The sequence below is a fragment of the Pichia kudriavzevii genome, chromosome 3 (assembly GCF_003054445.1).
Source record: "Pichia kudriavzevii chromosome 3, complete sequence".
NCBI lineage: Eukaryota > Fungi > Ascomycota > Pichiomycetes > Pichiales > Pichiaceae > Pichia > Pichia kudriavzevii.
Window position 1 is genome coordinate 2,085,967 of NC_042508.1, and position 22,976 is coordinate 2,108,942.

General features: G+C 38.9%; 9 protein-coding genes across 9 annotated transcripts; 4 read left to right on the forward strand and 5 right to left on the reverse strand.

Annotated features, from left to right (window-relative positions):
* Positions 1-234: 234 nt before the first annotated feature.
* On the forward strand, positions 235-3,456 carry C5L36_0C09580 (uncharacterized protein; the record flags this gene model as incomplete). Its single annotated transcript, XM_029466668.1, has 1 exon — positions 235-3,456. One exon carries the CDS (start codon positions 235-237, stop codon positions 3,454-3,456), a length of 3,222 nt encoding a protein of 1,073 aa, XP_029322528.1.
* A 381-nt stretch (positions 3,457-3,837) lies between these two features.
* C5L36_0C09590 (uncharacterized protein) lies at positions 3,838-4,941 on the forward strand (the record flags this gene model as incomplete). Its single annotated transcript, XM_029466669.1, has 1 exon — positions 3,838-4,941. One exon carries the CDS (start codon positions 3,838-3,840, stop codon positions 4,939-4,941), a length of 1,104 nt encoding a protein of 367 aa, XP_029322529.1.
* A 196-nt stretch (positions 4,942-5,137) lies between these two features.
* Positions 5,138-7,978, reverse strand: C5L36_0C09600 (uncharacterized protein; the record flags this gene model as incomplete). Its single annotated transcript, XM_029466670.1, has 1 exon — positions 5,138-7,978. The coding sequence occupies one exon, from the start codon at positions 7,976-7,978 to the stop codon at positions 5,138-5,140; it is 2,841 nt and encodes a 946-aa protein (XP_029322530.1).
* A 788-nt stretch (positions 7,979-8,766) lies between these two features.
* Positions 8,767-10,302, reverse strand: C5L36_0C09610 (uncharacterized protein; the record flags this gene model as incomplete). Its single annotated transcript, XM_029466671.1, has 1 exon — positions 8,767-10,302. The coding sequence occupies one exon, from the start codon at positions 10,300-10,302 to the stop codon at positions 8,767-8,769; it is 1,536 nt and encodes a 511-aa protein (XP_029322531.1).
* Positions 10,303-12,745: 2,443 nt separating this feature from the next.
* On the reverse strand, positions 12,746-16,573 carry C5L36_0C09620 (uncharacterized protein; the record flags this gene model as incomplete). The annotated part of the gene is made up of 1 exon (XM_029466672.1): positions 12,746-16,573. One exon carries the CDS (start codon positions 16,571-16,573, stop codon positions 12,746-12,748), a length of 3,828 nt encoding a protein of 1,275 aa, XP_029322532.1.
* Positions 16,574-17,438: 865 nt separating this feature from the next.
* C5L36_0C09630 (uncharacterized protein) lies at positions 17,439-17,966 on the forward strand (the record flags this gene model as incomplete). Its single annotated transcript, XM_029466673.1, has 1 exon — positions 17,439-17,966. One exon carries the CDS (start codon positions 17,439-17,441, stop codon positions 17,964-17,966), a length of 528 nt encoding a protein of 175 aa, XP_029322533.1.
* Positions 17,967-18,183: 217 nt separating this feature from the next.
* C5L36_0C09640 (uncharacterized protein) lies at positions 18,184-18,999 on the reverse strand (the record flags this gene model as incomplete). The annotated part of the gene is made up of 1 exon (XM_029466674.1): positions 18,184-18,999. One exon carries the CDS (start codon positions 18,997-18,999, stop codon positions 18,184-18,186), a length of 816 nt encoding a protein of 271 aa, XP_029322534.1.
* Positions 19,000-19,785: 786 nt separating this feature from the next.
* C5L36_0C09650 (uncharacterized protein) lies at positions 19,786-21,534 on the reverse strand (the record flags this gene model as incomplete). Its single annotated transcript, XM_029466675.1, has 1 exon — positions 19,786-21,534. The coding sequence occupies one exon, from the start codon at positions 21,532-21,534 to the stop codon at positions 19,786-19,788; it is 1,749 nt and encodes a 582-aa protein (XP_029322535.1).
* A 222-nt stretch (positions 21,535-21,756) lies between these two features.
* C5L36_0C09660 (uncharacterized protein) lies at positions 21,757-22,715 on the forward strand (the record flags this gene model as incomplete). Its single annotated transcript, XM_029466676.1, has 2 exons — positions 21,757-21,828; positions 21,906-22,715. 2 exons carry the CDS (start codon positions 21,757-21,759, stop codon positions 22,713-22,715), a joined length of 882 nt encoding a protein of 293 aa, XP_029322536.1.
* Between the last annotated feature and the right edge of the window lie 261 nt (positions 22,716-22,976).

The following is a 22,976-nucleotide window of genomic DNA, read 5'->3' on the forward strand; positions in this document are numbered from 1 at the left end:
GTTTTTGCCAAGCCCCCCTCAGTTTCTCAATTCCTGTTTTTCTCCTTTTCTTGTTTATTTGTTTTTATATTCTGTTCTCCAGCTAAAATTCGTCGATGAAAAATCGTCTTTTTTTTTTTTTTTGACAAACCAAGAAAATAAAATGCTCAGCGATTGAAATATGTGACTGATTAATTACTCATTTTCCTTGGATTTACTTCTAAACCATAGCAGTTCGGTATTCAATCAATAGACATGGCTGAGGAGACTTCTGCACATTTTTCCTTTCCTAGAGAGGAGGAAAAGATCCTCCAACATTGGGCTGACATTGATGCATTTCACACTTCTTTAGAATTAAACAAGGAGAAACCAGCATTCACTTTTTACGATGGTCCTCCATTTGCAACCGGTACTCCACATTATGGACATTTCCTTGCATCCACCATTAAGGATATTATTCCAAGATATGCTAACATGAACGGCTACTCTGTCGAAAGAAGATTTGGTTGGGATACCCATGGATTACCAGTTGAGCATGAAATCGACAAGAAGTTAGGTATTACTTGTAAGCAAGATGTCATGGATTTAGGTATTGATAAATATAACGAAGAATGTAGAGCTATTGTGATGAGATACGCAGGTGAGTGGAAGTCGGCTATTACTAGATTAGGTAGATGGATTGATTTTGAAAACGATTACAAAACCTTGTATCCTTCGTTTATGGAATCTGTTTGGTGGGCTTTCAAGGAGTTGTACAAGAAAGACGCTGTTTACAAGGGTCTGAGAGTCATGCCTTACTCTACCGGTGTCACTACTGCTTTGTCCAACTTTGAGGCTGGTTTAAACTATAAGGATGTCAATGACCCAGCCGTAACAGTTGCCTTCCAGTTAGCTAACGATGAGAAAACATTCCTTGTTGCTTGGACTACTACTCCATGGACCTTACCTTCTAACATCGCCCTTTGTGTTAATCCTGATTTGGAATATTCCAAGATTTTCGATGAGGAGAAACAAGTTACCTACATTATGCTTGAATCCTTGATCAAGAACCTTTACAAGAAACCAAAGGATGCCAAGTACAAAATCACTGGTACTGTTAAAGGCTCAGAACTTATTGGTTTGAAATATGTTCCTCTGTTTGACTACTTCAAGGACCAATTCACCGAAACTGGTTTCAGAGTCATTGGTGCATCATATGTTTCCGATGAATCTGGTACCGGTATCGTCCATCAAGCGCCTGCTTTTGGTGAACAGGATTATGAAGAGTGTTTAGCTAATGGTGTTATTAGTGAAAAGGTTTCGCCTCCAAATCCGGTCGATGATGATGGTAAGTTTACGGAAGAAGTTACCGACTTCAAAGGCATGTATGTTAAAGATGCGGATAAGGAGATTATCAAGAAATTAACTGCTTCTGGAAATGTTTTATTAGCCTCTCAAATCAGGCATAGTTATCCATTCTGCTGGAGATCCGATACTCCGTTGTTGTATAGAACCGTTCCTTCTTGGTTCGTCAGAGTTAAGGAAATCATTCCTCAAATCCTTGATTCTGTCAACCAAACTAGATGGGTTCCTTCCAACATCAAGGAAAAAAGATTCTCTAATTGGATTGAAAATGCAAGAGATTGGAATGTTTCTAGAAACAGATATTGGGGTACTCCAATCCCATTATGGGTATCTGATGATTTTGAAGAAGTTGTTTGTGTGGGCTCCATTCAAGAATTGAGAGAATTATCTGGCGATGATAGTATTACTGATATCCATAGAGATAAGATTGACCACATCACTATTCCATCCAAGAAGGGCAAGGGCCAATTGAAGAGAATTGAGGATGTCTTTGACTGTTGGTTTGAATCTGGTTCAATGCCTTACGCTTCGAAGCATTATCCTTTTGAAAACGCAGATCAATTTGCAAATGCATTCCCGGGTGACTTCATTTCTGAAGGTTTAGATCAAACTAGAGGTTGGTTCTATACTTTATCTGTTTTGGGTACACACTTGTTTGGTAGGGTACCTTACAAGAACGTCATTGTTTCTGGTTTAATTTTAGCCGGTGATGGTAAGAAGATGTCCAAGAGATTAAAGAACTATCCAGATCCAAACTTAATTACTTCTAAATATGGTGCAGATGCTTTGAGGTTGTATTTGATCAACTCCCCTGTCTTAAGAGCAGAAACATTGAAGTTCAAAGAGGAAGGTGTCAAGGAAGTTGTCTCCAAAGTTCTATTACCATGGTGGAACTCTTACAAGTTTTTAGAAGGTCAAGTTGCTCTATTAAAGAAGACTGAAGGTATCGATTTCAAATTTGATCCATCTTCCAAGTCCGATAATGTTATGGACAGATGGATTTTAGCATCCTTACAGTCTTTGATTAAGGATATCCACGTTGAAATGGGTGAATATAGATTATATACTGTTGTTCCAAGACTATTGAATTTGATTGACCAATTAACTAACTGGTACATTAGATTGAATAGAAGAAGATTGAAGGGTGAAGATGGTATTCCAGACTGTTTGAAGGCCTTGAATACCTTATGCGAGACTTTGTTTACTTTAAACAGACTGATGGCACCATTTACTCCATTTTTGGCCGACACCATTTATCAAAAAATGAAACCATTGTACACTGGAGAAACTCTGAAGACCTATTGTGATGATGACAGATCTGTTCATTTCTTGAGCTATCCTACTGTCAATGAGTCCCTATTTGATGAAAAGATTGAAGTTGCGGTTTCTAGAATGCAAAAGATTATTGATTTAGGTAGAAACATTAGAGAAAAGAAGACCATTTCTTTGAAGACACCATTAAAGGAATTAGTCGTCTTGCATTCAGACTCTGACTACTTGAAGGATGTTGAATCTTTGAAGAAGTACATTGTTGAAGAACTTAATGTTAGAAATGTCATCATTACTTCTGATGAAGATAAATACGGTGTTGAGTACAGAGCCGTTGCTGATTGGCCAGTTCTTGGTAAGAAGTTAAAGAAGGATGCAAAGATTGTCAAGGCAGGCTTACCAAAGTTGACTTCTGATGAGGTTAAGGATTTCTTGAAGTCCGGTAAGGTTACTGTTTCTGGTATTGAACTAACTTCTGAAGACTTGAATGTCTTGAGAGGATTACCAGAATCCAAGGCTTCTGATGGACAAGAAGCAAGATCGGAGGCTGATGTTTTGATCATCTTAGATGTTAACATTTACCCAGAACTAGAAACGGAGGGTATTGCTAGAGAATTAGTTAACAGAATCCAAAGGTTGAGAAAGAAGTGTGGCTTAGAGCAAACTGATGAAGTTCAAGTTGAATATAAGATCACCAAGGATGCATGTGATCTTGAAAAAGTTATCAAAGACCATGCAGAATTTTTGCTCAAGACTACCAAGGTCCCATTACAACACTTCTCTGAATCGCCAACAGAGGTCATTGGCGAAGAAGAAGCTTCCATTAATGAAACAGTACTTTCCTTGAGACTCTTAAAGTTATAAGGCATTATTGTACGTATATCATTTTGTAGATACGCTCTATATATATAAACACTAATTAATTTCATTTTAGTTTTGTTATTAGTATTGTAGCATTATCAGGAAAAACTGCAGAAGAACGCCAAACACCAGAGAACAGTGTCAAATATCTATCCAGCAGCAGAGCGAGGCGGTGCCAAAGTAGAAGGGTAGAATTTAGAAAATCTTTGGAAATTTGATTTTTTTTTTTTTGTTTTCTTCTTTTTTGCGTATTTGGAGATTTCAGGAAGTTAAAACAAGTACATCATTCTACATATTATCAAACCAGAGGACACGGCGATTCTGGTATCTATCAACCAAAGGGACGCCCTCTGATTTCCACTAACATACACACAGCAATACAAAATGTCGTTCGGATCAAGACTGGGAGGTTTCAACAGTACCGTTTCTTCGTTGGGAAGCACTACGACCCCATCAACAAATGGTACACTACAAGAACTGTCGAATGATATTGTAGTGAATAATATTGGAGACGACAGTGTCAGTGATATTGCCTTCTCTCCTCAAGCTGAATACATTGCCATTTCCAATTGGGATAAGAAAGTTAGGATTTTCGAAGTTACCAACAGCGGACAGGTGGAAGGTAGAACATTATATGAACATGAAGGTCCTGTATTGTCTACTAGATTTACATTAGATGGTACTAAGGTAGTCAGTGGTGGTGCAGACAAACAGGTCAAGTTGTTTGATTTAGCATCGCAACAAGCACAAACCATCGGTATGCATAATGACACTGTTAGGGTTGTTAGACATGTAAGCTGTGGGCCTCAGAACACACCATGTGTTGTCAGTGGATCATGGGATAAGACGCTGAAGTATTGGGATACCAGACAACCAAATCCTATTTGCACGCTAGACATGCCTGAACGTGTCTATGCTATGGATTCTGCACAAAAACTTCTAGTTGTGGGTACGGCTGAAAGGCATGTTGTGGTTATTAATTTAGACAGTCCAGATAAAATATTCAAACAACAAATGTCGCCACTCAAGTACCAAACGAGATCTATTGGATGCTATCCAAAGGGGGATGGGTTTGCAATTGGGTCCATTGAGGGCAGATGTGGTATTCAGTACGTCGACGAAATACAACAGAAACAAAATGGGTTTTCATTCAAATGTCAGAGAAATCCTAAACCTACCAAGGAAACAGATATTTACGCCTTGAATTCGGTTGTATTCAATCCTCAATATGGTACTTTTGTCACTGCGGGATCAGATGGTACATTCTCCTTTTGGGATAAAGACTCAAAACATCGTTTGAAGGGATATCCTTCATTGAATGCAACGATACCTGTTGTTAACTTTAACAGAACAGGTATGCTATTTGCATATGCTCTAAGTTATGACTGGAGCAAAGGATACCAGGCTAATACTCCTAATTATCCAAACACAGTTAGGTTGCATGTCTTAAAAGAAGAAGAAGTTAAACCAAAACCAAAAAGAAAGTAGATGTCAAGATGTATCATTTATATAGCATTATGTGTATATCTCCTAGTTTGTGTAATAAGAAAACGAAAGAAATTAATTAAGATAATCTACATGTATGTATACATATATAAATATATTATTATTAAACAATACTGGAATGATAATATTAGAAAAGTAGATGGGTTGCAAAAAATACAATACAAAAATTTGGTTGTTTTCATTGGAAAAAATCCTGTAACATTTCAGAACCTTCTTCGCCAGTATACAGACCAAAGTCAAAAAATTGTTCCGAATTATTGAAGTCACCTAACAATTGAGGGTCATCAAATCCAGGATTCGAAGGATCATTTGGTCTTTGTGGTTGTGATGGCTGTGAATGATCTTCCTTTTTAACATTCCCGTGTTTTTTACCTAATTTTGTATCGTTGTGATTTTTGCCATTGTCTACATCGTTTAGGTCAGTGGTCACACCTTCGGTGACACTTGTCAATTCATCCTTTATGTGTGGAGTCGAAGCAGTGGATCCCTGTGTTTTCTTTCTCCCGCGTCTAGAGATGGTAGTTCCCTGTGCAGTCGGAGTGGAAGCTTTGGCATTTTGAGGAGTGGGTGGAGCATTTGGTGTTGCGGGTGTTACAGGAACGGAACTAGAAGTCTTCTTTCTCGCTTGCTTTTTCTTATTCGAAGTAGACTGTGCTATGGAAACTGATAACAAATTACCACCATTTTGAACATTGCTATTCAAACCATTTGATAATGGTGTTGTTCCGCTTACACTGGTCCTCTTGTTCAACGGTGATTTAACCGACGGGGAATTGCTAGTTCCTAGCGGTGAGTTTTTATTGGCAGAAGGTTGTGGTGGTTGCTGTTGTAGTTGTCCCAGCATATTAGAAAACTCTGCAAATTGAGGTGCCGGCTCATTTTTCCTACCTTGTTGTGTATACGTACTGTTGTACTGATTTTCCAATCGTTTCCTGTTGTCACTTTCCAATATTCGTAACCCTTCGCCATACTCCTTCATGCTTTCATTAGGATACTGCCTTTTATTCCCGCTGACAGGGGGATAAACAGGACCTGCTTGCAAACTAGCCGGTGTCATCATCTGATTCTGCTGAGATGCTAGATGCGGGTTTGTAAATTGGCCTTGCACGGGATGCATATCTGGGTTAGCCGGTGTTGGTGCTTGTGAATGTGGTCTTGAAAAGTTTGACGTCACGTTTACAGTGGATGGGCTTACAGCATCACAGTCAACCCTCTGCCGTTTATGAGAAGAGACTTTCTTCATGTTTTCTCTTAGAACTGTTTGTTGTGGTACTTTTGCCTGCACTTGCGCTTGCGTCTGAAAGTGAGTTTGAGCTTGCACTTGAAGATGTGCTTGCGCCTGCGCCTGCGCCTGAGCTTGGGCTTGTGCTTGGGCTTGTGCTTGGGCTTGGGCTTGGGCTTGGGCTTGAAGTTGGGCATGAGCTTGTGCTTGTGCTTGGGCTTGAAGCTGGGCTTGCGCCTGTGCTTGTGCCTGTGCTTGCATTTGAGCTTGCACCTGTGCATGTGTTGAGGCTTGCGAAAGAGCCTGTGATTGCGGAAGCAACTGTTGTGGTTGTTGTTGCTGGTGCTGGTGCTGGTGCTGTTGCTGTTGCATCATCATCTGTTGGGACGGATGAATCATATTTGGGGGATAGGGAGCATTAGGGTGAACGATTTGGCTATGCTGATTGGCCATCATATTTTGAGGAGGCATTGGATTTCTTGGATCATTGATAACAGTGGGTCCATTCATTCCGCTTGGAACGTTATTAGGAGAACCACTTTGAGCGAATACGAGTTGTTGTTGTTGTTGTTGATGCATGATCTGTTGTTGTTGTTGTTGATTCGGAAGGTTATAACTTCTAGAATTATTCGTTGGAGGTACGACATGGGACTGTGGGGAGCCTGTAAAATGGGTTGATGTTGCAGAGTTTGGGACTGTAGAATTTTCAAGCTGCTGTACCCTTTGTATTTGGGCACTGGATGCCTGTTTATGAACCTGAGGTTGTTGTGGCTGCGATTGCGGTTGTATTTGCGGTTGTGGTTGCGGCTGTTGGCCTTCACCTTGGATTTGGCCCTGATGGTGATGGTGTTGCAGCTGTTGTTGTTGTTGTTGTACCTGAGATTGAGGTTGCTGGTTGTGATTCTGATTCTGATTAAGGTGGTGTTGTTGTTGTGGCTGGAGATTCATCGGACGAGAATTTTGAGGTTTCTTAGCAAAATCATTTGGAGAGTTTGCCTTACTGTTTCTTAAACCCGTAGTTGACGGAGTTTGACTTGAAAGAGGGTGCTGTAGGTCCACCTGAGGTGGATGTTGAAGATGAGGAGCCACTGCAGTTCCTGCTGGAGCTATAGCCGAAGTGGGAGAGCCTGAATTAGGGAACTGTTGTTGATGAGGAGAATGGATTGATGGTTGTTGGGAGAGATGAGGTTGAGGTTGTTTGTTTGTGTGTAATTGCTGTGACTGTTGTAGATGTAATTGGGATTGTTGTAGATGTGGTTGGATATTCTGAGGATTGGTCTGTCCTGGAGCCAGCTGTTGAGGGTGAATTGGTCTTCTTTGATTCCAAGGACCATTCTGTTGCATTGCATGTTGGTGAGGCATTTGATGGTGTTGGACATGCTGAGGTAATTGTGAGTTGTTAATCCTCAAGGAATCATGCCTTTGTTTTAAAGTAACCAATTGATAATACTGGGAGACATCAGTAGAAGATCCTGGATCATTTCTGGATTTGTATATTTCCCAAAACATTTGCCACCACTCCACTAGAAATCCACTGGGAGTGTCTATTGACATCTCTGGTTTTGGTAGTTCCGTTGGTTTCTTATTTAAAAGGTAGAATTTGTCAATTTTCCCCGTATCGGATACAATTGGAATATCAGCCTCTCTAAGAAAAGCCGCAGCACTGGATTTAAGGCCCGATTTGAGTAGAAAGTCATAAATGTATGCGTTCAAGAGCTCCTTGGTTGTTGATGCCGCCGAATCTTTGACTGCTGGTTCCGACGGAGTATGCGGGAACGAATGCTTATCTGGATCCATTGTTGTATTCTGACGGTGTAGCTGAGGAGGGGAGGGGAGGGGGAAGAAAGAACAAGAAAGTTACAAACAATCTAGTAGTATTGGCCTGTTGATATTGTCCTTCTTGGGTCTATCTGTAAACAGCAATGGAATATGCAGGATAAATGTCTATAAAAAACAAGAAAGAGAGTGTTTGGGACAAAGACAAGAGAAACAATGACGTTGGTCTCTATATTTCTGACTGTGATTCCGACTGTACTTGTAGTTGTAAGTGTCCCTTATTATTTCAATAGTAGTGGAAATAGTAATTGTGTCTCCACTTCCAATTCCGCCTTTGCTTTTGTTTCTATATCTACTTCTATTTCTACTTGTGCTTCTGCTTGATAATGTGGGATTTTGTTTTTTTTTTCTTCCTTTTTTTACCTTTCCAAAGAAAACACCAATTTGAAAGAGAGAATATACACCTGGATGCAATGCACTGGTACAACAAACGGCTCAAAGGAATGCAAAACACTCTCTATGGACACTGGTGCTGACGCGTTGGAAAATCAAACAATTGAAACAAATGATACCGTACAATTATGTGCGTACTTTGGAGTTATTCCTGCACAGAGATTGACGGCACTGTGATCATCAACAATGGTCGCTTATACTCTCTTTGCAAACAATTTAATCCCTAAGACACTCTCACTTTTTGTTTTTTTTTTTTTTTTCTCACTCCTTTTTCACTCCATTTTTTTTTTTTCACTTCTTTCCCAAATAATTCTTGTCCTCTCCCCAATTCGCCTTGTTTCCTAATAGGGAGTTTTTCACAGACTTTTAGAACAGGATTTTCTCTCTTTGATGTTTGTCGCGCCCGGGTTTGCAAATAAATTCCCCACTACAATAAGAGAGAGCCCACTAACAAGCACGGTGCTACCGAGCGGCGCCGGCGGATACATGTCCCACGCAAGCTCGTGCGCGCCGCAGAACGCACACACCAGAAGTGCTACCGCCCACTGGCGGCGGCGGCGGGACGCAGTGGGCGCGGCGTTGGTGTTGCTGTTGGTGTTGCTGTTGACGGTAGCACGGTGATGGGTAAAGTAGTTAACTGTAAAGTTGTCGATTCTGTTGAAACGATATACCAGGGAAGTCACACCTCTATATACCAGTATGGGAACGCTGTAAGCATACCAGCTGAGAAACTGGTAGTGGAGACTCCGAGCACAGAGGACGCCTACTATATTGCACGACATCATGATCACTGCTATATGGTAACTGCTATTTGGTCCAAGGACTAGTTGGTTGTTGAAATTGAGGGTGTTTCTATTAGGAGCCCAGAGTCCATCTCGAATGAGTAATTGGTAGAGCGGTTTCCCCGTAATAAAGGGATGGAGCCACTGTTTAATTAGAAACGCCGTTAATAGACCAAGCTGAAGAAGAAGGAGCAATTTGTGGAACCTTGGACTGCAGAAAGTTTCCTCATTGATGAACTGCCAATTGACACTCCATTTATAGGTGAAGATCCTATTGAAATCAAAGGCGTTTCTCAAGAAACTGGCTCTAATTCTAGACCCGTTCAGAAGGAACATTTGGTTAATTCCACAGAATTGTAGACATCCAAACAACAGCATCCCCAAGCTCCGCATCAGGTTCTCGTTGTTGAGGAAATACACCACCAGTAGGAGTCCAGGAAGGTAAAGTAGGGCATTCATCTTGATGCTCACTCCTAAGGCATAGCATCCAATACTGGCAAGTGTAAGGAGGTCGCTATTCAAGGTCTCCCCCCTTCTCTTGAATCTCGAAGATAGTTGCAATAATAAAATGACTCCCACCATGAAGAAAGTCGTGAAACAGTCGTTGAAGAGCCTCAACACATAGATGGAATGCAACCGTTTGGAAATAGCCAATAAATACATCACATACGGTGGAACCCTATACGGTTCTTGGATGTTCAAATACACAGCCAATGTGAGCCCCATTGTCAGCAGATACAGCACCCTGAAGAGCTCCTGCCCCTTCCACAACTCCTCCATGCCACCGGTGAGAACCTTCATCCACGAATAGATGAAGACGTATCCTCCAGGATAAACTATTGGGCCCGTGTCTCCTCCAATCAGATCGTAGTCTAGCTCGCCTTGCTCAATCTGCGTAACCTGCTGCATGTATGTGCTATAGTCAATCTCAGTATATGGAACTCGCCTAATGATAACTTCAAGTAGAATCGCCTCAAAGACTAAAATAAGTATCGAAACCGGGCCAACAACACGTGTATCGAATAGCATCATCTCAACAGCTCCAACAACCTTCCGCAATGTCGTCATCAAAAATCCCATTTCCTTCCTAACGCTCTTGTTCGCAGCCATCGATTACTCTCTTGGATGTGTGTTGATGTATATGTGGTTGCCTATCCTGATGTACCTGCTGTATGTGTACCTGCTGCAGAAAACTCGGATCAATATCTTCAAACTTTAATCGCATTTTCAAGACATTATTTTCACTCAAACTTAAAATATTCACAATTTACCACTGACGTGGCGAAATGCATAGTGCCTAAACCGTTTTTTCTTCCTTGACACATTGTCTCTGCTTATCCGCCCCTGCTTCGGCCATGCGCTTAAACTATGTTTATATGCCCGGTCACCAAATGCCCAAAGGCCAAGTGCTCCCACTAGTCGCCACCTATGTTCCTCACCCGATTTACACATATGGTCCGCTGTTTGCTTGAAGTCTCCAGGTTACTTGATGTGGAAGAAACACAATTTCTGGCATGACAACCATTCAATCATGCTACGGGCAACTCTGCATGAACATTTCCTAGAATCAGTCCGACGTTGCCCTGGTATCAAGACAAAAATTACTACAAACGGAATATTGTCTTGAACACCACTATCGATACTTTTAGTTTCGGATCACTAGAGTTCTAAGTGAGGTAGGTTTTGCTGGTACGTCCTGACTCGTTGTTGGATGAACCAGTTATCAGGTGGCTAAGTTGATTGTTGTGACATACGTTACAGGTGGTGCTAAATCATACGGTCTAAATTGCTATTATTTTCGGAGTTTATACTGAAGGCTTGACTGCCTTTGGTGTTTTGAATGCAAGAAAATGGAAATGTTTAACTTTCTGTACATCCAATCTTCAAGTTGGTTCCAGAGTTCTCTTGTCTTTTGTGAACTTAGCCAGACTCTACAACATACCTTACCAAATGTTTAAAACTCGGTTCCAAAAGAGAATGTCTCTCCGTCATCTGCACGCATCGATCTACATAATTGTCCTCAACTCTGAGGACGTCAATATACGAACACTAAACGCTAAGGACACTGGTTTATCATTAGCAATTGTCGAAGGCCCTTTGGGTGGTCAAGTCTCAACATGCGTATCAGCTACCTTATTAATATATCCTTTTCCTGTTGTCAAGAAATAGCATAAGCAAACAGTTTGCAAGAAGTACAGAGGAAAAGGTCACACATCACCCAATTGTACGGCAACTATTCCTTTTTTTTTTCTTTATCGGGGTAGCATACCTGAGAAAAGAACTACACAGTCTTTAAGCTCACCATACATTTCGTGGAATCTTCTACCGCCAGACATGAATACAAATGGTCACCTCACTCTTAATTCAAGGGATATCGATTACTTAGCTAGTCAATTGTTAAATTGACATGGATACCACATAGAGGATTGTGCTTCGTCAACAGTTGGTATGGGAAGGTGTCTTTATGGTAGAACTAATCACTTCCTAGTTAGAAACTTGGTTGTCGCAGAAAATTTCCTGTTCGGGGTACTACCATAGACCCAGTGGTATACGCTACCCTTTTTCTATCATTATTTTACAAACGCAGCCTTTAAAACTAAGTTCAACGTTATCGATAATATACAATCAGGAAGCGCCGCTTGGAATAAGCGAATTGAAATGGTTTGTGTTTTGAGTTATCTATTTCTCCTATGAAGTCTTCTCGTATGGTAGACTTGATTAGATAAACAATCATCATAATATTCTATACAGTGAAATGTGTAACCCCTTTAAATAGAGAGAGAATTTGCAATAGATGCTTTAGAAATTTATTGCAGTAAACGTTGAAACTGATTTTGCTATGAAATTTTTAATTACCTAGTATGTTTACCTGAGTTTCTAATTAACAGACTACTTATTGTCCAGATAAATTATACACCTCATAATGTATATCTCTTAGATCCAATGCGGCTTTCTCCAGAGTGTAAATTTTTCTTGAAACAATTGCTTCTCGTATACGGAAATTTCTCAAACTGGAGTTTTCAAAACAAAAGTGAAGGCATTTTTTGGTCAGTGTAATATACCACTTCAACAACAATGATGGATGGTTGCTAAATAGTAACCAGTGACAATACTAAAGTGAGTATTCTTTAGTTGGCATCTATTAAGTTTGTGATTCGTTACTAAATTTGGGTTGAATATCTTACAACAACTTGAGAAGTTGTAGGTCCTTCATACATGTGTGTGTTGTGTAAAAGTATGGGAACAACAAGAGTTTGTGTAAGGTATTGTTAGTTACTTATACAACCAAGTAACTAATGTGTATACATGTTTGAATTCACTCTAAAAACAGAAGAATTAGTTTTAATAGATGGAATATAAAATGTCCAGGATTAATTGGTTGGTCAAACTACAATATGCTTTTGGTGCCATATCAATCAAACTTTCCTCCTTTTAGTGTCGCCACTCACTATGGGCGTTCTAGTGTGATGTATAGCGGTACAAATTATATACTCAAATAAAGTTCGATTCTATTAATTCATTATTATACATGAGTTATCAAAGTATTCTGTCTTTATACTTTTTCACTAGATCTACTATCGGTATCTTCGTCATTATCATCATAGCCGCAAATCCTTTTTGCGACTTCAATTTGTCTGTGTTTCTCTTCCTCACTTTTATTGGGTAAAATGCTAAATCCAATCATGCTACGAACCATATCAACATCATCAGGAAACCAATTTACCTTGATAATATGAATCATCAGTCCAGGAATCATTGCGCATAGTATTCCAACTGCAACACATGCCCAGAAATTAGCACTTTGATAACACCTCAATCCGATTTGAAAATATTTATTCGCCCATTTATTAGTCGACCAGCATGCTGTCCAAATAAACAACAATAGATTTGAAACTATGTTACACCAGACAGTAATTTTATCCCATCTTTTCTGCTTCAAAATCATGTACAAATTACATGAGATAATTGCAATGTGAACAGAATACGTACCAACTGAAAATGCAGATGCAATACTTAACCCATTCCGTGTCTGGATTCCGCCAGTTCGAAATGCTAACCATGGAAAAAAAAACGCAATTGCACTCTGATATAAACCGTCAAACATACCATACAAAAACCGGAAAACATGTTTTAGGAATGTACTTTCAATCCCGTCTCTGTATAGCTGTGGTATTATCAAGCAAACATAGTCTGGAACATCTTGTTCTAAGGTTGCAAGAGCAATAATTGGAACTGACGTGAAAAATAAATTGAATAACATCAAGAACGTATATTCATACAAATAGGAACCATCAAAGTTGTTGAAAATACCATACCAAAAGAGCGGCATAACAAAAATCATATTCTTGAAGAAGAATAACGGTATCATCTTAGATAACCTTTGATAAGACCATTTCCCATGGACTAACAACAACCTTTGTAAATATTCAAATTGTCCAAGCGCAAAATCTGATGACATTGCAGCTTGTCTTCCTTCTTCACCTGCAATCCCCACACCCACATTAGCTGCTTGGATCATGGAAACATCGTTCGCACCATCTCCAATAGCAAGCGTAATGACATTGAGATTGTCCTTCACCAACCTCACAATATCTGCCTTTTGCGAGGGCGATACACGACAGCACAAAACCGAGCAACATTTCTTACATAGCATTAAGAACTTCAATTGAATTTCCAGTTCACATTCTTCAAACAATAATGTTAATGTTTGGCCATCAATTAATAATGCATGGTTGTAATTTGGTATCGAATGGTCCTTTCTAGCAGCTTTAATAAGTTTGGGATCATTAACATCAGTTATGTTGAATTTTTCAACTAAATAATTGTCCACCGTCTTTTCCAATTCTTCAATATTTTCACATTGCAATCTTAGTAAATCCATATTGTTGTTTAACATTGAACACGAATAACCAATACTGATTGCAGTTTCGACTTTGTCACCAGTCAAAACCCATATTTTAATACCCGCTCTTCTTAAAGTCTCGATTGTTTGAGGAACATTATCTTGTAATTTATCATCAATAGCAGTTGCACCAATTAATTTAACGCCTTGTTCAAATTCATCAGCCAATTGTGACATCTGGATTTCTCTTTGCTCATCCAATAATTTGCTGGCATCAAAGTATCTCTCATACCAGGAGTCGAATTCGTCTCTACGAAGGTCCTTATATGAAACGCACAATGTACGCAGTCCTTCTTCAGAAAACTCTTCTAAATTCTCATTGATCGTACTATCGAATTCCCCCTTAACACACCTTTGTAAAATAATGTTATCAGCACCTTTCATATACATCCTAATAGTCCCGTCTGGAAATTCCAAAACAATTGACATTCTCTTACGTGCCGAGGTGAATGGTATAACGTTTAGAAGTTTATATCTATGTTCTGTGCCATCTTGATAGACAATGTATTCATCGTTTTCCTTACCCAAGAAAACAACACCCATATCTCTTGCAAACGAAACTAGAGCAACCTCATCAGGTGATTCCGCACTGTAGTTTATTATAGTACCATCGTCCATATTCTCTAAATCTTCATGTTCAATGACTGCACAATGGCATAACGATAATGCCAGCAAAAAATCTTGATTTGCCCTATCTTCAATCTCATCAACAAACTTACTTGATATAAACGTCAATTTCTCAGGTTTAAGAAACGGATTTCTCTTTGATAAAGCTTTGCACATTTGATCATACTGTTGCTTAATAGAGGCTTTGATTTCCGCCTTCTTTTTAGCAATATCAACATTACCCATTCTCTTATCATATCCTTCTTGTGCAGCGGTATAAGACAATCCATATGATTTATCAGCAATTGCACATTTTTTGAATTCCATGATATTTTGAGTCAAAGTTCCTGTTTTATCACTGAAAATATACTCAATTTGCCCCAAATCATCTGAAATACCCCAGGATTTTGGAGTGCAGGGAAAATCCAACCTTTCATAGTACATTTGAACATCTGAGTAGATAAAGAAAACCTGAAACGTTTTGATGATTTCAATTGTAATATATAAAGAAATAGGAACCAAGGTTTGATACATAATGAGAGTAACAAAAAAAGCCAATGTACCATTACCAGCATTTGTTGGAGAGTCTGGGGCATATTCAAAAAACAATCGAGATTGCGTCTTATCCCTATAATATAAACCATTGATCAACCCGGACACAAAACAAAGAATAAATAAAAGACAAAAATTGATCAAGACAAAGTAGTTTAAGTTTGATGATATCTTTGATTTCTTTGTTGGAGTAACACCTGAATTGAGCATTATTTTGGTTTCCGAACCAGTGGCTAGTACTATACAAATAACATAATTTGTGTTTCTTAGAACGGAACCTCTAAGTAACACATTATCTATTGTGATTGCCTCTGATGTCGGAGATTGAATTCCTTCAACGTCTTCAAAATGTGCAACACCGTGGAAGGAATACAGATCTTTGGTTGGTTGTTCGGATTCAACGGTGAATTTCATTCTCCCCAAATCTAATAGTTTGTGGATCTGCCTCGACGAGCAATCCATAGCCTGCTTGGTCTTCAAATTGGTTTCACCATCAAGGTTTTTCGTTTCAATGTAGCAAACATTGTTTTGGTTACTGGATTTCAATAACAATACATCGGATGGAATTTCTTCATTTTTCCGAATCCTTAGAATATCTCCAACCATGACATTCTTCCATTGGGTCGTCTTAAATCTTAAAGGATTGTGCAAATCCACTTCACCCTCTTTGGAATTGATTGTACTCAAGGTGTTAGACCGTAGCGTGTATAAGTCCATGCTCTCTTTGGACATTTCCTCTTCGGCCGTATTGGCGTTTTGCTTCTTTTTCTTCCTTTTGAAAAGTCTCAACACTTTTATTGTTTGCCTCGTCATAGCCTTCTTGAATCGCCTCCAAGGTCCGGGATAGTCCTCTGCAGCATTGTTGTTCTGTATGCCCACTAACTTATGCACTTTCGACGAGTTCATATCAAGATCTGATATTGCACGTCTGGAATCTTCTACCAAATCTTTGATTGCAGTTAGTACAACAATCACAATAAGCGGGACAGCCTGCATTGCCGGGTTCTGGACGCCAAAAATTTGGAAACAACCTAGAATGATAATAAACAAGAAATAGGAGTTGGCGATATTAGTGAACTGGAAGAATATGTTCAATGGGACAAAGTTCAGTGGTGTATATTTGGTTGTTCTTATTTTATTTCTCTCATAGATGACCTTATTATGCCCTGTCTTGTGGTTGATCAGACGTTCAGGTAGCTGCTGGTTGTAGAAGATCTCCCGAGTTTCGGGGACAAACTTCTCCCTACGGGTCCATTTTTGAAATGTGTTCCTCCATATGGTGTTCAACAATGCCCTAACATCTTCCTCCGCCGTCTTCATAATTGAGGGATGCTGTTGATTGTGGATGCGGCACTTGATATACTGGTCTTTACTTGATGAAACGTGAGTGCAACAGGACGAACCAAATGTATAATGACAGTAATATAATATTATTAATATATGGAATAATGAGAATGATAAAATAAAGTATATTATAATGTAAACAAAATATGATTCAGTGGAAAAAAAAAAAGGAAAAAATAAAAAAAAAACCAAAAAAAAAAAAAAGGTAACAAAATAAGAAATTCTAAACTATTTACAATGACCAACATGGGCGTCAATTCCACTTTAAAGAGTGATTTCTGCTACTTTTCTACTAATTCCAAAATACCCATCTTCTATGAAGTGTTTGGAATATAATGAACCAAAGGGTATTAGCATGGAAACAACGTATACGAGAGATAAAACTGTTATAAGAGTCGATGGAGATAACGGGCTAGCATTGTATTCAAAGTAAACTTGTTCACTACTTTCCTAAATGGGGCAATGAGAAACGCAACAGCCATTGGGAAACAATTTTTCCCCGGGGCTGGACATGTGGAAAAAGGAAAAATAAAATGAGACAAATTATCAATTCAACTATGGTGGCTCAGTTTTTAAGGGGAAAAAGTGGTACTGTCTATATTTGTTTTTTTTTATTTTTTATTTTTTTTTCTCCTCGCTTACTTTTGAAAATTGTCGACGCGTCGTTACGAGAAAGAACAGCCTTGGACAGGAACGACAGGGCGGGCTAACCGTGCGAGTCACTCGTCGAGACGAATACAATATTTTTCACTTTTTGGCAGTTTGTTTTAGACTAGAAAGAGAAGGCAACGTACAGAAAGAGTTAGAGCTGGATTACATCAAACACACAACTATACAAGAGATGTCCATCGAAGAAATCCCACAAGGTGCTGAAGTTACTATTATTCCAAAGGCAGAAAAGAAGGCTAAGGATGCATTATTAAAGCTAGGTTTAAAGCCACTGAAGGATATCAGTAGAGTCACCTTTAGAAAGAAGAACAACACCATCTTGGCAATTGAAAAGCCAGAGGTTTACAGAACCCAAGGTGGCTCATACGTTGTCTTTGGTGAAGCAAAGGTCGAGGACTTGACCAAGAGATACCAAGAAGCAATGGCTGCACAAGAAGCTGCAAAGGAAGTCAACAATGCCGCCAATGCTCCAAAGGAAGATGACTTGGCTACCTCCATCCAAAAGGATCTAGCTGCTGCATCCTTAGAAGATAAGAAGGCAGAAGCAGAAGACGATGGCGAGGAAGTCGATGCTACTGGTTTGGAAGAGTCCGACATCACTGTTGTCATGGAACAGACAAACACCACCAGAAACAAGGCCGTCAAGGCCTTGAAGGAAAACAAGGGTGATATTGTTAACGCCATCATGTCTCTTTCCTAAACTTGATTTTGTATAGTCTAGTGGACCTTTTTTTATACATTCTTGATCTAGTGACTATAATGTCTATATCAAACCTAAATTATAGAAAGAAACAAAAAAAAAATATGATTTTAGTTAGGGGAGTGTGAAGCAAAAAAAAAGCTGTAGAATTCCACAAGGCCAAGATGAGGTTGTTAAGGAGAGATTCAACAACAACCTGTTTAAAGCAAGGGGTCACCTAGTCGGATGCTGCTGTTGCCTGATGCTCTTCGTTCTCTTCATTAGTTGCCCTTTGCTTCTCAATGGCTTGATTCCCATTCAGCGTTCCACATTTAGGGCATATGTATCTGACTTGCATTGCAGTCTTCCCTGGTGGCGCAAGACCATTGTGCTGGAAACAATTGCTGCATATCAATGCATATCTCTTGTCCGGACCCAGCTCATTCTCACCCAATAAGGTGGTGAGGAAATGATTGTAAAACCCATTGTTGGTCCTTTGTCCGTGCTGTAAATCCTCCAAGATTTTACCCTCTTCTCCTGCTTGGATCATTTTCAAATATTGGGCTTTTTTCTGACGCATCTCATCGACCTCTTTCTCCATCTCTTTGATATCTTCCCCATCGGAAAACCGGGCTAACAAGTCTCGGGTTTTATCGAAGTTGGTCTTATCTTTCAAAACCATCAATTTTTCATTGTGTTCGTTCTTTAGATGTTCAATATAGCTCTCCTTGTTGTTGATCAAATAGTCAAAAAACGATATTATAGTATAGTAAATAACGCCAATTATTAGCGGCGCAATAATCAATGTTAATATATTTTTGGACCGTTTCAGAAAGTCCATCTGGTACAAATAACTGAAATAAATCACATACGCAGAACTCAAGTACAACGGGATCACCTTTGTGTAATATTTTTTCTGTACCTGGAGTTTCCGAAGCCTTTTCTCATTTTGCGAAATTTTGCTGGTCACCTTCTTCAACTCATTCTCAAACTGATCGGGATCAAATTGTTTTGACCTGAATAAAAACATTGTGTGTCGGGCCTTTATCTTCATTCTTTTTAAAAGTGACAATTAAAATGTGGACTGGTGCTATGATTTGCATTTGATCGTAATGTGAGACGCGCTACGAAGAAATTCATGCTCTCACTATATTTTTATATAGAACTGGTATGCTGAAAAGTTCGTTTACATGAAATCAACCAAGCACTCCTTGCTTGCAAACAAATTGTTTTCATTCAATTTTCAATTAATTGTAAATCAATGAATCAGTCAATATATATATGAATATGTGGCTGTTTGAGAAATGAGGAGTTAGACATGCGTTTATATCTCAAGGATAATCTTTACCGGTATGAGAAAGTGAAGAGATGGTTCCAACTTTTCATTCTGTCAATAAGTGGTGTCCAACCAAAAAGAGGCCAAAGCCACCCAAAAACGTATGTAGACATTATATATATATAGAGAGAGATAACTACTTCAGATAGTAAAGACTTAACATCCTGAAAGTGTAACATGAGAACAGATAATACCGATAAAAGTCACCCTGGGAAATACCACCCAATATTTCAATGAACTTCTGGACAGAGATGATTTTGTGAGGCTCGAGCAGAGCAGAAAACGTAGAATACATTAGAGTACTAGTAAAACAATACTTAGTGGAAGATATGAGAGTGACTAAAGGAGATATATCTTCCAATTTATATAAGGTGTATAAGTAGATAGGTAAGTAGACGATCAAATTAATAAGTAAGTATTTTTAAAAGAATAAATAAATAAGTAAATAAATAAGCACACTACTGTATAGCTACATAAAGGTGGAGATTTTCCTAAAAGCTTTAACTACTTCTCTGTATCTGTGTTAACCTTAAGTTGACTATCGATTCTTTCAATCTCTGAAGTTATTGACCTCAATTCCTCCACTGTTGTACGTTTCCTCTCTTGCGTTAGCTCGTAATCATTTATATTCTGGTCTAACTTTTCAACCAACAACCCACCCATCTTATCGATATACACCCTAAGTTGATCAATATACCAATCTTTAAATTCAGAGACAACCTTGATTATACTCTTCTGTGAGGTATTTGCCGTCACTGCAATCGTCAACGCCGTCAATGCCATACATGTGTTTAAAGTGATAAAATCGTACACATATCCAACATTGGACAATACAAAGACGATAAATGGTGAAGCAAATAACTCGTTGATTAAGATTCCATTTATTCTGGATTGTAAACTTGGAAGCTTATCATTTGCAACTTTGTCCTTGAGTCCTTCCAGCAAATTGTCTATTTTACTGTTTTCAACTTGGCTTTTGATTTTATCGGGGAATAACGTATCTATTCTTCCTCTCAAGTAGTGTGATTTCGAATTGGATTCAACTAGTGATCCATAACACTCAATTTCGTTACCAAACAAACCATTCTTAAGATGGGCTCTAGTACCATTTAGTAGGTTTGAGATGACGAGCGTCAAGTCACCCGAATTAAGTATCAATTGGTTGAGTTTAGTTAAATTTCTCAACATGGCGTTTTCCAAAAATGGGGTGACCTTACTTTGTAGCTCAAAATGAGCGTTCTGTGTCCAATCGACAATTTCTTCCTTCAGTTGCTTTGCTATTTCGATATCACCAGATTTTTTTACATGTAAGTCTCTCATAAGATTGCGCAACAATAAAATCAATGGTTTATATCCCGATGTTTCTCGATTTATTGTATATAGTAACTCGTTTATGTTGGACTTTTGGTATAGCTTTAAATATTCGGATATATTGTGTACGCTTTCAGTGGCTAACTTATTTGCATGCTCTAACGTTTTTAAGTCAACAGCAAAATTATTTCTCTCTAATTCATCAACAAGAGATTCACCAACAGTAGTATCTGCTGCAGGGCGATTAACCAAAACGAGGTACGGTAAATCATTTATTTTATTAACATCAGATGTATCGGATTTGACGTAAATCCAAATCTGAATATCTGTCGGCTTGATTTGAGCGTCCTTCTGACTGTTACTCAAATCCAGGTTCTCAGCCCCCTCAACGTCTAGTTTTTGAGTGAAAGAAGGGTCGTTCACCTCAACAAATGATATATTGTTGAATGTCTCCCGGTTTAATAATCTTGATGTCCCATCCCCGAATTTTGCATCTTGGTTTAACCTCAACTCACTGTCGAGTACTGGGGACTTACTCGTAAAAATACCTCCACTGACATGCTCATCACAGTTACCCTTTATGAGTTTTACATTTGAGTTTGGATTTTTCTGGCGGAATTCCCTAACTAATTGGGCTACTTTGTTATCATTTGATAATGGATCAACAATCAGTGAATCAACAAATAGACCCTTTTCAATGTCGGAGGCCTGCAAAATACCTAAAGTTATAGTCGAAGGAGCAAATTCCCTCAATTTACCTAATGGTAAAATATTGGTTATAGTAGTGATTTTGTCTTGAATTCTGATGTCATCTCCAAAGAGAGTATTTGCTTCCTGGAGGGATTTAGATAGTGATTGACCGGTGATTGTTCTGATGGTTCTCTTTGAAGACCTCAGTAAAAAGCCGGGTACTGAGGATACTATTTTAGACTGTCTCAGCATTTGTATTCTCCCCGCAGTTGTTAAACGAAACCAAGGAAACCAACGAGCCCAATCTTGGACGTATCCTCAATATCCGGTTACGTTTGCTGATGTCTGGAAAGTTCTCACCTCAAAACTAGAACATTAATGCGAATCAAATTTTAAAGTTCATTTTGTTCTGCTTACGAATCACTCAAAAGAACATTAAAGTTTTGATTCTACGTAGTTGGACGACACATAAAAATGAAAACTTTTGGCTGCTTCCAGAGGTTGTTTTCATGTTCAAAAACTTTGCATAACCATTCGAATCCATTGGTACGTTTTGAGGATCCTTCTAATTTATATATTTCTGGAAACAATTTATTCTAACTCATTTACTTAATGTTGTAAAGGGTCTCCCCAATTTCAAATCACCAAACACCAAGTTGCCGGTCAAGCATACGCTTCCTAACGTTAAAAAGGTTCTACTTGTTTCCTCATGCAAGGGGGGTGTTGGTAAATCAACAGTTTCTACAAACCTGGCCATTGCATTAAGAAACTCCAATCTTAATGTAGGATTACTAGATGCCGATATTTTCGGTCCTAGCATTCCTAAATTAATGAACTTAAAAGGTGAACCAAGGATTTCACAAGAGGGGAAGTTGATTCCGATGAAAAACTACGGTGTTCAAACTATGTCGATGGGATACTTAATACCAAGTGAGGACAGTCCAGTTGTTTGGAGGGGACTAATCCTGCAAAAGGCACTACAGCAATTACTCTTTGATGTTCAGTGGGAGAACCTTGATGTGTTGGTAGTTGATCTTCCGCCGGGGACAGGAGATGTTCAGTTAACTTTGAGCCAACAATTGAATGTTGATGGTGCCCTTATTGTTAGTACATCACAGGACTTGGCGCTAATTGACGTTAAAAAGGGCATAGCCATGTTCAAAAAGGTAAAAATACCCATTTTCGGACTCATTGAAAACATGTCTGTCTTTGTCTGCCCTAATTGTAACCATGAGGAACATCTATTTGGTGATGGAGGTGCTCTTAAGGAAGCTGAAAAGCTTGGTATTGAGCATCTTGCATCTGTTCCTCTCAATAAACAAATCTGTCAAAACAGCGACCAGGGTGTCCCCATAGCACTTGATCGTGATTCTCTCTTATCGAGACCATACTATAAGGCTGCACAGATATTGAAGAAGGAGCTTGGTTTGTGATTATAAGAATGTGCTCAAACTGTTATAATGCCCTTTTTTTCAGTTGCCAGAATAGGCAATGTATAACTCAGGGTGGTTTCATTGTGGCTTTAGAATGCGTCGTTCATGTAATTGCCCCATAAAGAAGGGGAGGGCAATGCATGGAGGAAGGGCAAAAATGGGTCAACCCTGGATAAAAGACAAACCTTGTGGAGTCATCATGGATATATCCTACTTGTCATTAGATGTGGCAATTTCTCTCGTTTTTATTCTCCTTTTTCT